Below are 14,673 nucleotides of genomic sequence, written 5' to 3'. Positions count from 1 at the left end.
TTCCTTCCTTCCTTCCTTCCTTCCTTCCTTCCTTCCTTCCTTCCTTCTTTCCTTCCTTCCTTCCAGAGTAGAAAAAAGCACCAATATTCTGTTCCAAATATTAGAAGGAAAAATGACCTTCCACCCAGAGAACTGTCGAGTCATCATATAGTGATTAAGCAACCAACTGACCAACCAGTCAACAAGTAGAAAGCATTCATTATGTGCTAGGTGCATGACAAAGTGCTGAGGATGTAAAAGAAGGCAAACACTCCAGGAGCTCTCAGAGAGCTCAGGGAAAGGCCGTGCAAACATCTCTGTGCGAATAAGCATTTATTGAGCACCCACTATGTGCTAGACGCTGTGTGTTGTGTCATACAAATATATTATACTTACCATCTTGCACCAATGTTGCTGAAAATAAGATGCTTTAGTAAATTAGGTTCTGAGAACCATAAAAGAAACAAGGGGAGACATATAAAGTGATAAAGAGTAAAAAAGCAAAGTCAAAAGAACAAATGGACAATGAAGACAACAATAGAAATAATGTCAACATGGAGAGGCAACAAAACTATGGACAAATACAACAGTTAATGTTAGTATCTGTAGCACCAATTCAATATTCACAGCACCAGCAGTCACTATGAATACACCTGCATAGTGTTCAATCACGAAATATAACAGACTCTCCATATAGAAGACAGAAGCAAAACATTTATTCAGACACCAGAAAACCAAATCCCAACACCAGGAAACCCAGTCCATCACAGCAACAGAGAAGCTAAAGCACCACAGTGTAGCAGAGCCACACCATCCTTTAGCCTTCCCACAAACCAGCACAAGACCAATATTTACTCACAAGCCTGTCTCCCTTGGAAGCATCATTTCCTCCCAGCCATGTCTAGCTGCTCTGACTCCCAGCTTTCTGTGGGTTCTGCTCCAACCTTCAGCAAACTCCTCCTACCACAGGCTCCATGTGATTACATTCAGTCTATTAGGGGGCAGGCTTTATCTTCAAAGCAGAGAAGGTCTTCAAATTCCCTTAGGCTTATTAAGGGGCAGTGAAGATCTTCAAATTACCATTACCATTATAGTATTGTACTGCACAAATTAAAACACACTTTCCAATCTTTGTCAGTCAATTACAAACACTGAAAAAGGTGCTTGGTTTGGCTTGGAAACCAAGCTAATATTTCCTTTGAGCTAAATATTTGCTACAAAAAAAAAAAATCCCATTCAAATATGTCCTTTTGTTTGTTGTCTTCTATGATGGTCTTATATTCTGAAGACTTTCATAAGCCAGTGGGCCCCTGTATTTCTTGATAACTACCCCCCTGCCATATACATACTACTTTTATATTTCACCTTTGATTTCCAAATGAATGTATCCTATAACTTACCCCTTATCGTCAACAAGCAGCTCAACAAAACTCCCTGATTCAGGCTGAATCAAATTAAAATGTAATTGGGAGGGGCGGCTAGGTGGTGCAATGAGTAAAGTGCTGGCCCTGGAGTCAGGAGGATCCGAGTTCGGTTCTGACCTCAGACACTTAGCACCCACACAAAAAAAAAACCAGCCATGTAACCTTGGGCAACTTAACCCCAATTGCCCTCCAAAAGGCAAAAATTTTTAAATTTAAAAAAAATGTAATTGGGAAATGTTTAACAAAATAAATAAAAATTCAATACAACATACATTAATGTTAATTTGTATTTTTCTTTTTTCTTTTGCTTTTTAGAAGGGAGAAGGTAGGACAATTGGGGTTAAGTGACTTGCCCAAAGTCACATGGTGTGTTTTTGTGTTAAGTGTCTGAGGCTGGATTTGAACTCAGGTCCTCCTGACTCCAGGGCCGGTGCTCTATTCATTGCACCACTTAGCCACCCCTAATTTGTAGTTTTCTAAGCCAATATACAGGTCACAGGGATTCATTTCTGGTTTAACAACACTGCACAAGGAAAAGAAAAATCTGCCTACCCACTGTTAAGCAATGTCTCCTTCTACAGTTATGCCTTCCACATCATGACTCCCCTTCATGGTTTTGATCTATTGCAGGTCGGCATAAGAAATTAAATGGGAATTTTGCAGAATCCATGGATGACATAGAGTCTATGACCAAATACTTAACCCAAATTTTATAGTAAAGTACTGTAAACATCCCATAAAAGAAGAAGGAAAGAAGTTCAGAGTTTTTCTCCATTATGCAGGAGGGCCAAAAGCGTTTACATGATTTTCCAGATTGCAGGGGCGCCGTGCCCCTGACCCCGGCGATGTGGTAGGGATAATTGGGCTTCTCTCTGACCTTTATGACTGTGGCCAAAGAGACACTCAGCAATCACTACATTTCTCCTTAGCCAGGTAACAAAGGGTTAAAAGAGTCTGTTGAGGGCCCTTCCCACCAGGATGCTAAGAAAAATCTTAGTGTTTTCCTAGTAACTTCCAGTTACTCTGTGCCTTGCTGATAACAGAACACAATGACCAGTTCTGCATCTGTCACTCCCCCTCAGCCTGGGCTAACACAGCAATATATTCCATCAAAAGCTAAGGAGAATCAAAACAAAGTGAAAACAGGACTTTTATCACAGAGCCACTAATTAGCACACATCTACTGGCTCATTGTCTAAATGAAATTAAGCAAAGTCTAAACTCCCGTTTAGCAGTCCCGCATTCTACAGGCTACTGAGACTCACAGCTGTCAGGTGCATCATTACCACCACCCTCTTACGGAAAGGCAGAGCCAGTGAGAATTCTGCCAGGCCGATAAAAAATAACTGTTTGATCACAAAAATACTAATTAGCACAAGCCTGCTGGCCCATTGTCTGAACAAAACTGGTCCAGGCCTAAAGCAAATTATTAAACAAGTGCAAATTAATAGCACACATAGAAAAATAGAGTTAGAGCCGGAAGTCATCTGTCATTTGTTCCAAACCCTTTCTTTTTACCAACAAGGAAACTGAGGCTTAGAAAACTCAATTCCTCTGATTGCAGATACAGAATATTTTCCATATTTGCCATTTAAGCAAAGTCAGGTAAGGATATGAGATCAAAACTCAGCAAGAAATGAGGGATTCAAGCCATGGTTTGTCTATCTTTTTAAACTAGGAATGCTAGATTTTTGTTGTTCAGTTAGGGCTCTCCATGTCCCACAGCATGCCAGGCCCTTCTGTCCTCCACTACCTCTTGAAGTCTGCCCAAGTTCATGTTCGTTGTTTCCATGACTCTATATAGCCATCTCATCCCCTTGTCCTTTGGCCTTCGTTTTTGCCCAAAATCAGGTGTTTTCCAACGCGTCTCATCTCATTATGTGGCCAAAGTATTTAAGTTTCAGCTTCGGTATTTGACCTTCCAGTGAATTAATTTCCTTAATACGGACTGATTTGATCTCCTTTCTGTCTCAAAAACCTTCTCCAGCACCACAATTCAAAGGTATTGTCACTTGACTTTCTTTGTAGTCCAGCTCTCACAGGCATGTGGGAAAACCATGGGTTTGACTATATGGCCCTTTGCTGGCAAGGTGATGTCTCTGCTTTTATGCAAGCTGTCTAGATTTGCCATAGCTTTCCATCTAAGGAGCAAGCATCTTTTCATTTCACGCCTGCAGTTGCCATTTGCAGTGATCTTTGTGCCCAAGAATATAAAATCTGACAGTGCTTCCATGTCTTCTCCCTCTATTTGCCAGAAAGTGATGGGAACAGTTGCCAAGAACTTAGTTTTTTGTTTTGTTTTGTTTTTTAGTATTGACTTTTTTTTTTGCTTTTTGGAGGGGGGGAGGCAAGGCAGTTGGGGTTAAGTGACTTGTCCAAGGTCACACGGCTAGTAAGTGTTAAGGGTCTGAGGTCAGATTTGAACTTAGGTGTTCCTGACTCCAGGGCCAGTGCTCTATTCACTGTGCCACCTATCTACCCCCTTATATTAACTTTCAAGCTAACTTTTGTACCCTCTTCTTTTAGCTTTAGCAAGAGGCTTCTTAATTCCTGTTCACCTTCTGCCCTCATAGTGGTATCATCTGCATATCTGAGATTGGTGATACACCCAGGGGTGGGGAACCTGTGGCCTCGAGGCCACATGTGGCTCTCTAGGTCCTCAAGTGTGGCCCTTTGACTGGATCCAAACTTCACAGAACAAATCCCCTTAATAAAAGGATTTCTTCTATAAAACTTGGACTCAGTCAAAAGGCTGTGCCCAAGGACCTAGAAGGCTGCGTGTGGCCTTGAGGTCACAGGTTCCCCACTCCTGGTCTGGAGGACAAAAGATAGTACTTGGGAGAGGGTGGCAATAAAGTTAAAAAAAAAAAAAAGGAAAATACTAAATCCAGTGCTTTTCCATATCAAAGCCAAAGCAAGAAAAAGCAAACTTGTTGCCTCCACTAATCTGTCAGGACAGTCTTCATCAAAAAAACACAACAAAAATGCCCTTTGAACTTGGAAGGATTCACTGAAATTCCGGGGTATCTTCACTGTGTGGCCATTCCTTGCATTATTTTGGCTTTCATGATCAAAGTAGGATTCAGGAAAGTACACATGAAGTAGTGTACCTACCAGTTCAAAGGACTTCAAAGCCTGATGGAAGCATTAAAATGAAGGGAGAGACCCAGCAGGTGGCAGCAGGCAGTCTGAATAATCACAAACCAGATTAATAGGGAATTGGAGGAGTCTGGAGTATTTGATGAATATATACTGTTTATCTCTAAATTACAGACAAAAGTGGAAACTTAAGAACACAGACTGACCCACTATTTATTATAGTATCTATCATCTAGCTATCTGTTTTATTAACCATTGAACATATATAAACTATACTGTTATTTGTTATTGGGTTCTCATTTTTTCTTAATATGTCACTAATAATAGGGGCAGCCAGGTGGCTCAGCAAGTAAGATCACCGGCTCCAGTGTCGGGATGACCTGGGGATCGAATCCGGGCTCAGACACTCAGCACCACACCCAGAAATAACTGGCCCTGTAACCTTGAGCAAGTTACTTAACCCCGATTGCTTTGACATTGCTATATGTCACTAATAAAGCTTTTGAGGGTTGTGCCCCAATCCCATTTTCCCCATAAGCCCTGTGCTTTTATTGTTCAGTTCTGCATTGTAGAACTGACTTTACAGCTATCTCTTTCATGTAGCATGAATTAGGGACACGGTGCCCTACCCTTGTAATCTGGAAAATCTGTGTAAAATTTTTTGGCCTTCCCTTCATACCATAAAAGAAGTCTGAAGTATTATGGTATTAAAAGAAAAAATATATTGAGATTATACAGTTATATGTTTGTGTGTATATTTCATGCATTTCTGGGTTTCTAAACTTTTTTGGTGTCATCTGCTGGCCTTTGTGTGTTGTCTGAAGCTTCCACAAATCCCCCCCCCCAATTTCCATTTAATTTCTTATGCTGACCCACGAAATAGAGAAACCAAAATGGGGAAAGTCTCTATGTGGAAGAAATAACTGTACTTCCTTGAGACTTATTCGGAACCCATTTGTAATTTGCATTACCTAGGCTCAAACTGGGAGTGCAAAATAATCTACTTGCCTCAGTTTAAGAAGGAAAGAGGACTGTATAACTTCGAGTTGAAGGGGAGAGAAAGGAGTAAATAAAGCAAAAACTGAGACTTATAAAGGCTGGTGTGATGGCCACCCAAGGGGCCCTTTTCTGCACCTCAGTGATGTTCCACTCTGCTTCCTCTGCAGTTCTCTCCTAAACTACAGCTGCTATAACCTGGAGATAACATCTGCTATTACAAATTTTTCTCTGAAAGGCTGCTTTTGCCACTGCTGCAGCTATCATCTGCTATGGTTCCTTTTTCATCTAAGAAAGTGTCAGCATTTGTGTGTGTGTGTGTGTGTGTGTGTGTGTGTGTGTGTGTGTGTGAGATTACTTTAGGCCAACATTCCTGGAGATAAACCATATCTTTTCACCTCTTTTATAGGCCAAGTCCTCAGGTACACCTAGTCCACACAAAAGTCTCTCTCAGGTAGCTGTCAAATCTCTTTTATTTGTTTATTCACTCATTTGTTTATCTCTTTGATAATTTATTCAGTCATTTATTTAATTATTACCCACTTATTTATCTAGCTAGCCATTTATTTGTTTGCTTGTCCGTTTAGCCAGCTGTCTATCTATATGTATGTTTACACGTGTGTTTCTTTCTTTCTTTCTTTGTTTTTACTTTATTCACTACCCCTGACTCAGCTTTCAGTTGGGAAGTTTTTAAGTCCTGGATTCTACTTTGATTATCTAAGTCACTTACCTGAAACACAAATCATTTCCCCCCAGCGCAAGCACTGGGTGATGCACATTAGCTTTGATAAACCCAGAGGAGGCACTTGACAATCCTGGAAGATAAGGGAGAGAACAGACTTTTGCCTTGCATTCCAGCCACTATGGCAGAGAATCAGAATAACTGGTGAATATGAAAAAAACACGAAGAGGCAGAACCATTTGAACAAAAGAAAAAGCGAAAGAGACCCTTATCCACATACTTTAAGATCATAGATAGAAAAGGGGTGTTGGTCACACACCTGGAGTAGATTCAAACTAGTGAGATGTGTATCTATATTAGTGACCAGTTTTCAAAATGGAAAATTTAAAATTAAATATAGAAAGAAATGTAATTCCTTTTACAAATAATATTGATTAAAAACAGAGAATAGCATAGTTAAGTGAAGCTCAATAAATAATTATATTTACAACAGTGCTCTCTGGCAGCCATATCCAGTTCTACATTGATAAAGCAGCATGATGCTCATTTGATAGAGCAGTGTGCCTGGAGTTAAGACAAACTGATTTCAAATGTGACCTCATAACCCTGGTCAAGTCACTTCACTTCTCAGTTTCCTCAGCTGTGAAATGGGGATAATAATAGCACCTACCTCCATGGATTATTTTGATTTTCAGATAAGATAATATTTGTAAAGTACCAGACTCATAGTAAGAGCTTAATCAATGCATACTTCTGTGCTACACATTTATAAATCAGCCTAATTTGTTAAGCACCTATGTATGCAATTCACACGTAATCACAGCTACATGATAAATGTATTCCCTAAAAGCATGTTAAGTGAAAGTTCACAGGAGGAAGCTAGGTCAATAGGAAAATGTTATAAATTGGTCATAATCCAAAGACATTTGTGTGAAAAAGATCAAGGATTTTGATGAATTATGCCATCGATATGAGTCAACAGTAGAACATAGCAGGCAAAAATTGTTAGTGCTTGTACTTCAGTTGCATGAAGAAAGGCATAGGATCTTATAATGGGAATGGGAATCTGAAGGTCTTCCCTGCCCCTTAATAAGCTCAGGGGGAATCTGAAGGTCTTTCCTGTCCCTTAATAAGCCTAGAGGGAATCTGAAGGTCTTCCCTGCCCCTTAATAAGCCTAGGGGGAATCTGAAGGTCTTCCCTGCCCCTTAATAAGCCTAGGGGGGGATCTGAAGGTCTTCCCTGTACCTTAATAAGCCTAGGGGGGATTTGAAAACCTTCCCTACTTTGAAAGTAAACTCTGCCCCCTAATAGGCTGAATATATTCACATGTAGCCTGTGGAGGAGGGGGGTGGTGGTTGCTGAAGGGTAGAGCAGAGCCACGGGAAGCTGGGAGTCAGAGCTAGAGAGATGGTGGGAGGGAGAGGAGCTCAGGCAAGGAGATAGCAGTTTGTGAGTAAATATTGATCTTCTGTTGATTTGTGGAAAGCCTAAAGGGTGATGTGGCTCTCTGTGTTGTTATGTTTAGTAGCTCCTTTGCTGCTGTGACGGAATCGGCTTACTGGTCCTGGGATTCGGTTTTCTGGTCTCTAAACAAGTGCTTTGCTTCTGTCCTCTATTTGGACACTTTGGTACATTTTGCAATCGAGCACCATGTGAGAATTTTTATAGTCATAGTCTTTATCGTGATCAGGGTTGCTGTAAATATTGCATCGGCGCTGCAGATCTATTCTTCTGGTTTTCTCTGCTTCCGTCAAACAGACAGCTACGTTCAGTAGTACAATGACCATTACGAGGCACTATATTTCAGGAAGAACATTCAGAAACTTAAGCATGTCCAGGAGAGAGTGAACAGAATGGTGAGAGATCTTCATAGAATTTCATAAAATGATTGCTTCTATTGAAATTAGGTCAAGAATCATTGAGTAAAGAGCTCCCATGTGTAAGGCACTGTGCTAGGTGAGGATACAAGGGAAAGAAAGAAAACAATCTCTTCCTCGGGGAGTTTATATCATACTGGGCCAGTATCAAGTGGCACAAATAAGTAAATGTAAAAATATTAATTAATTTCAGAATGGAGTTTGGGGAAGTACTAACAACCAGCAGCATCAAGAAAGGAGCAGCCAAAGAGAAGAGGCTTGAAGGAAGCTACACATTTAAATAGTCCAAAGCACTAATAATTAGAGAAATGCAAATTAAAGCCCCTCTACCTCATATCAGCTTGGTGGGGGTTGGCCAAAAAAAAGGAAAATGACAGATATTGGAGGTTCTGCAAGAAAACAGGCACATGAATGCATTGTACGTAGAGCTATGAATTGGGAAATGATTTGGAACTATGCCCCAAAGTGTTCTAAACTATATTTTATACCTTTTGACCCAGCAACACCACTGATATATCTATACCTCAAAAAGATAAAAGGAAAAGGACCCTTATGTACAAAAATATTTATAGCAGCTCTTTTTGTGGTGGCAAAGAACCATGTGCTCAATAATTGGATGAATAGTTGAACAGTGTCACATATGAATGTATTGTAATACTATTGTGCTGTAAGAAGTCATGAAAGCAAAAATTTCAGAGGAAACTCAAAAGATTTATTTGAATTGATGTAGAGTGAAGTGAGTAGCACCAGGAGAAGATTTTATATAATAACAACATTGTAGAGATGAACAATTTTGAAAGGCTTAAGAACTCTCATCAGCACAATGACCAACCACAATTCCAGAAGACTAGTGATAATGCATGCTCTCCACATACTGATAGAGAGGTGAGGAATTTGGGGTATATAATGAGACACATTTTTTTTGACATGATCAGTGGGAGAATGGTTTTGCTTCAGTTATAAGGACTTTTTTTTTTCCTAATGGGGGAGTGGGGATATGGAAGGAAGCAAAGCTAGACCTTTCTTCATTTAAAAAAAAAAACACTAGGTAGCATCAGTTGAGGAATACCCAAACAAATTTTTGGTAAATGAATGAAATATAATATTAATGTATCATAAAAATGGTCACTATAGAAAAGTTAAAGAAGCATGAAAAGACTTATTTGAATTAGTGCAGCATGAAGTAAACAGAACCAGGAATACATTGTATTCCAATGTCTACAATATCCAATGTCTACAGCAAATGTAGAGAGAAAGAACAGCCACCAAAAAAGAAACTGAAAGCTCTTTAACTATAATGATTAAAATTGTCCCTGGAGAAGATATAAAAAAACATTGCCCCATCTTTGTAGAGTTGGGGTATAATGGCAAGCACAGAAGTAGTTCACAGCTATTGAATTAACACCTTGTTTCAGTTCAAGTTTCTTTTGAGCCTTTTATCAAGTCTGTTAAGGAACAGAACATGTGAACCCCACAACTTGTGAACCCTAGAATTCATGAACTTCTGCAACAGGAAGGGGAGGAGCTAATGACTATACATAAGGAGAGGCCCAGGCTAGAGACAGCAGAACTGAGAAGAGAATTCTTGTGGTGGGAGAGTCAAGAAGGAGAAAACTTGTGGTATCCCAGCCACTCTATGTGTGTCTGCTCTGTCTGTATTGATGTTTCTTTGTGAAACTTTCTACAGAAGCCCTGGGACCTTACTCGAAGTCCTGAAAGAGGATTTTCTTGTTGTCTGTTTATAGAAGTCCTGGAGGAGGGTTCTGGAGGTCCTGGGACTTTACTGATGATTTGTGCTGACTTCATGGACCTTGTTTGTGGGTCTGTGTTGATTTCTATGTTGATGACTTATGTTGAGTTCTCAGACATTGTTGGTGGGTCTGAGTTGATTGTGAATTGATGATGGTGCTGGCAGTGTGTATGAATATTATTGTGGCTCTGTTAAGCTTTGTCTTCTTAGAAACAGGAACTGTGAAGGACTTGAGGTGGACTGGACACTGTGAGCTTCAGTATGGAATGGGAACTGGATGAAGAACTGGACAAGGAGCTGAACAAGGAACTGGGAGCTGCCTGCTTTTGAACCCAGGTGACCTTTGGAGCTGGGACCATGGAAGAGGAACCATGGAAGCTGACAGCCAGCCTTGAGTCAAGCTGAAATAAGACTTTACTTGGATACTGTGTACTGACTGAGAAGATTATGATTTACTGTGACCTAGGGGTGGATAACTTTGACTTTTGTACTTTGGTTATTGAATTAAGGATTTTGTGATTGACTAAATGATTGTACTTTGTTGAAAACTATGTGACCACTTTGGTGAAAACTATGCGGCCATTTTAGTGATAAGTTGTGACATGGTGAATTCTGTATTTTGATTTTCTGTGATAAGTTGTAACATTGTGAATGCTGTACCTTGATTTTCTGTGAATGTTTTGCTCTGATTTGTTATTGCATAAATAGAGAATTAACTATATTATCAGAATCTAGAAAGCAGTTCACAGCAGCAGTACTCTGGAAAGCTGCTCATGCTTGGCTTTACATGGGGGTCTTGGGTATAGGGTATGGTATGTGCTACCAGTCTCAGCTAACGTGTTTGTTAGCTTAGCTCCATTTCTTTTCATTTTTTTTTCAGTGTTCTTAATTGCCAAATTGTACATACCCTTTGACCCAACCATAACATGGCAAAGCTTGCTAAATGGAGCAAAAGGCTTATTCAGAAATGAAATTAAAGCAAAAAAAAGCTGTCAGTTACATTTTTTTTTAAAAAAGCAGAGTAGGTGAGGAAGGATGTTTATCCTCAGACAGAATGGAGTTATGGAGTATGTTCTACAAGTCTTCCAAAGTACCTGAAGGACTGTGATATTGAAGATGGATATAACTTGTTCTGACTGCCCTTGGAAGGCAAATCAGAAGAAATGGATAAAAGTCGGAAAGAAGCAGATTTAGCTCAATGTAACTAAAAACCTCCTAATGATGAGAACCATCCAGGGGCGGCTGGTGGCACAGTGAGTAAAGCCCCGGCCCCAGAGTCAGGAGGACCCGAGGTTGGTTCCGGCCTAAGACACTTAACACCCACACAAAAAAAAACTAGCCGTGTCACCTTGGGCAAGTTACTTAACCCCAGTTGCCCTCCAAAAGGCAAAAGAAAAAAAAGAACCATCCAAAAGTGGAATGGGCTTTTTCAGAAGACAGTGGGTTTCTCCCCCCATTCGATTTCTTTATTTAGTATTTACATGATTTTTTTTCAGAATTGTATAAAAAAGATTTGTGTTCAACTTGAATTGAGGAAGGTGGTAGGTAACCTCTGAGGTTCCTTCTAAATAATGATACACAAGTTTAATCAAAAAGGTGAAACAAGGGAGAGAGGTGTTTAGTGGAGACTATCAAGAAGTAGCAGAGTAAGAAAATTTGGCAAAAATATCAGCTCACTTTTTCATGTATTTCTTCTTGCTGGCTACTCCCATGTGAGTGCTAGGGGTGATATCTTCTGTTCTCCATTCCAAGTTTGACAAGATCTGAAGGTCAGCAGAAGTGGCCTCCTTTCTGTCTCCAAAGGCCAATTCAGTTTTGAATTAAGGCGGTCATGCTTTCTTTATAATAGAAAGCCACCTCCGCAATCTGACCCATTGGGAACTTTTCTTTTCTCAGGAACCAAATTACAGAATGGAGATAGTGAGGAATCATTTTCCCAACCCTTCATCTCCCCGTCCACTTAAATTCCATACATTTAGAAGGTCACTGGATGTCAGATACTAATGATATTGCTAAGGATGACTGCACAGACAGGATTCTAACAGTTTCTGAATTGTTAGATAAGAGTGTTTGACAAAAGCCTTTTAAGAAGTGAAAACTCTCATCCATTGCTTGCCTGCCCTTTAAAAATGAGCAGACTTTAGTTTTATTTTACCACCCTGAATTTGGATAAAAACAGCTTTTATTTAACTTTCTCTGGAGAGAGCTCCTAAAATGACATTTTTCCAACAATATTTTTCCTGATCATCATTCTTCCCTCTTAATTCGTTCAGTTCTTTGTCCACTTAAGATCATGATGGTTTAAAAGCACATTAACAAGAAAGCAACCCAAATTATTTATACTGTGGTGTCTAAGTCAGTATATGGCCCTGATGATAAAACCATGGGTAGTTCAAGAAGATCCTTGTAGACCCCGAGACATCAAGATAAATGTACTGACTATTATATGGTTTGTTTCCTCTTCTTAGGCTCAGAGATGAATGGAAGCAGATGTTGGAAAAAAGGTTAAAGATGCTGGACAATCCTGATGAGAATGAAAAGCCCAGCAGTGCCAAATGAGAGCTTTCTACATTTGAGAGAATAAGGAACTGAAGATGCTTTTCTTGGGGAATCTAGTGCAAATGCCTGAATTACTCTGATTTACTAAACGGAACAAGTTGTATTTGTTTTCCCATTTGTGAGGGGATTAGAATGTGAAACATCTTCTAGTGTTAATGGAAGCTATTAACCAGCCCAATATTCTGTGTGTACATAACCTCAAATCTATCAGAGAGCTCCAGACTTAACTAATGGAGGCAGCGCTCTGGATTAGCACCCTATAAAAGTTTCAAACATCTAGGCACCAGAATTTATTTCCATATAATTATCCCCTCATTTTAAAATCAAAATCCTTTACATTTCAAGAACACCTAGGTACATTATAGCAACATCCCTAACAATAAATGATAATTCTGTTTTGCCATTTCTCCTGGAAATTAGATTCTTGAGATTATCTTTCTTTCTTTCAAACTTCCTCCTTTCTTTCCTTTGTTTGGTGACTACAGGAAGGTTCCTACTGCACAAACTATTACAAATTCATTAAAAATGTAGCTGGGAAGTGAATCGATCTAATTTTCTTTCCTCTTTCTGGTTTTTGGCTCTGCTTCTACAAAAACATATAAAGTGGTCGGGGGCATTCCTTCATAATGTGCCCCTGGAAAGCTAAGCCAGTTTTGAGTCACTGTGAGTCAGCACCCACTCAAACATATGGTTCAAAAGATCCCCTTCCCCATACATATATTTTTACCTGCCAAACTGAGGCCATATTAGGGTTTAAAAAATTTGGGGACAGCTAGGTGGCACAATGAATAGAGCACTAGCCCTGAAGTCAGGAGGACCTGAGTTCAAATCCAAACTCAGACACTTGATACTTAACTAGTCACAACCCCAATTGTCTTGCCTTCTTCCCTCCAAAAAAAAAAATATTTAATCGAAAATAATAATAAATGAAGTGATAAAAAAAGATCACATGCACCACATATACTTGGGCTTCACGGAACATATATGGAGAATACACACAAAGAACCAATGTGATCAGGGCACATTTGTGGACCGCAAATACACTAGGAAGTCTTGTGACTGGTGCTCCTGCAGCCACAGAAGTTTTGGCTAAAAAGGGCATGCCTGTGATGCTAGAGTTCCCAAAGTCATCTGGTGATGTCATCACACTGATGTCATCATCTGCTACTCATTGCTGAGTTTCACGTTTCCACAGGACGATTTGTTGTCTCTGTTGGGAACTGCCCTTCCCTTAATCATCCCGTTGGCTCCTCTGATTATTTCTGTTGTTCCTGGCGGTCACCGAGCTACTCTCTGCTACCATCTAATGGGGTTCATCTGCTGTCCTCTGAGCCCATCCACTATGGTACAGTACAGAGAAAGTCTTCCCTTACAAAATCCGTCTTATAGAGTGTTGTAGTGTCTTACAGTGCACAAGCAAGGCTATAAGCTACCACGCCTAGCTACAGAACTAACAAAATCTAGCAAAATATCTTAGGCTAATACCATCTGTGCTTTTGAAAGAGAGTTTAGATGTCTTTAAGCACTGGGTTGTGAACAAATTTCATAGTAACATTCCTAGGCCTAACTACTCAATCCCTCTCAAACCAAAAGTCCAAGAAAATAAATTGGAGAATATGCATAGGTCTAAAGATGCATCACTCCCTGAGGATACCTGAATTGCTGTAAGATCCACATTTCAATACATCCACTAGAAACTTTCAGAGCCCTGAGATGGAGATGCAAGATTCTCAAACACTGCAAAAGATTACAAGATTCAGGAGCAAAGACTTTTTTCCTCTTTCCCCCTGTCAAGTATGAACAACAGTAGAAAGAAGGGGAAAAAAGAAACTTTAGGGACTATGGTTATCTGACACATGTTCAGTTGCTTTGTGTGTGTGCGTGTGTGTGTGTGTGTACCAACTGCTAAGTCATTGAGGAATGTGGGTGGCTTGAGAGAATGTGCCAAAGAGAACCCCTGGCATTGTGTCCTTCACCAGATTCTAATCTACCAGTTCTACATAGAGTCTTGGTTAAAGAGACAAGAAGAAGGATTTAAGCTCCCTTTTTCTAAAAAAAAAAAATCACTTCTGAATCACTGTTAGAATAAGTAGTCTACAATCTGTCTATACTTTGGAAAAGGTTTTGTTGCTTGTAAATTATGGCTCTGGGTGCCTCTAGGACTCTGGGCTGATAGGTATTTAGTGTGATTCCCAAGGGATTGATTTTCCCTTTGGCTCATTGCTGCCATATTGAAATTTTACTCTGGGGAAATCTCCAGTGTAAAACTCAGTTGTAATTTGTGTCTAGACCTCTCCAAATGTGTG

General features: G+C 39.8%; 1 protein-coding gene across 1 annotated transcript in view; it reads left to right on the top strand.

Annotated features, from left to right (window-relative positions):
• Positions 1-13,248, top strand: part of LOC138161003 (protein FAM240B-like) — a 17,749-nt gene extending 4,501 nt beyond the window's left edge. Inside the window, exon 2 of the mRNA XM_069087761.1 lies at positions 12,277-13,248. Coding sequence (XP_068943862.1) covers positions 12,277-12,367 — 91 coding nt within the window. The 3' untranslated portion in view covers positions 12,368-13,248. The remainder of the gene's footprint in view (positions 1-12,276) is intronic.
• Positions 13,249-14,673: the final 1,425 nt, after the last annotated feature.

Source organism: Petaurus breviceps, unplaced genomic scaffold, assembly GCF_028583685.1.
Source record: "Petaurus breviceps papuanus isolate PSGF00001 unplaced genomic scaffold, PetGlider_PUasm1.0 183, whole genome shotgun sequence".
NCBI classification, from domain to species: Eukaryota; Metazoa; Chordata; class Mammalia; order Diprotodontia; family Petauridae; genus Petaurus; species Petaurus breviceps.
The sequence above is the reverse complement of the archived record's forward strand: the minus strand, read 5'-3'. Positions and strand labels throughout refer to the sequence as shown.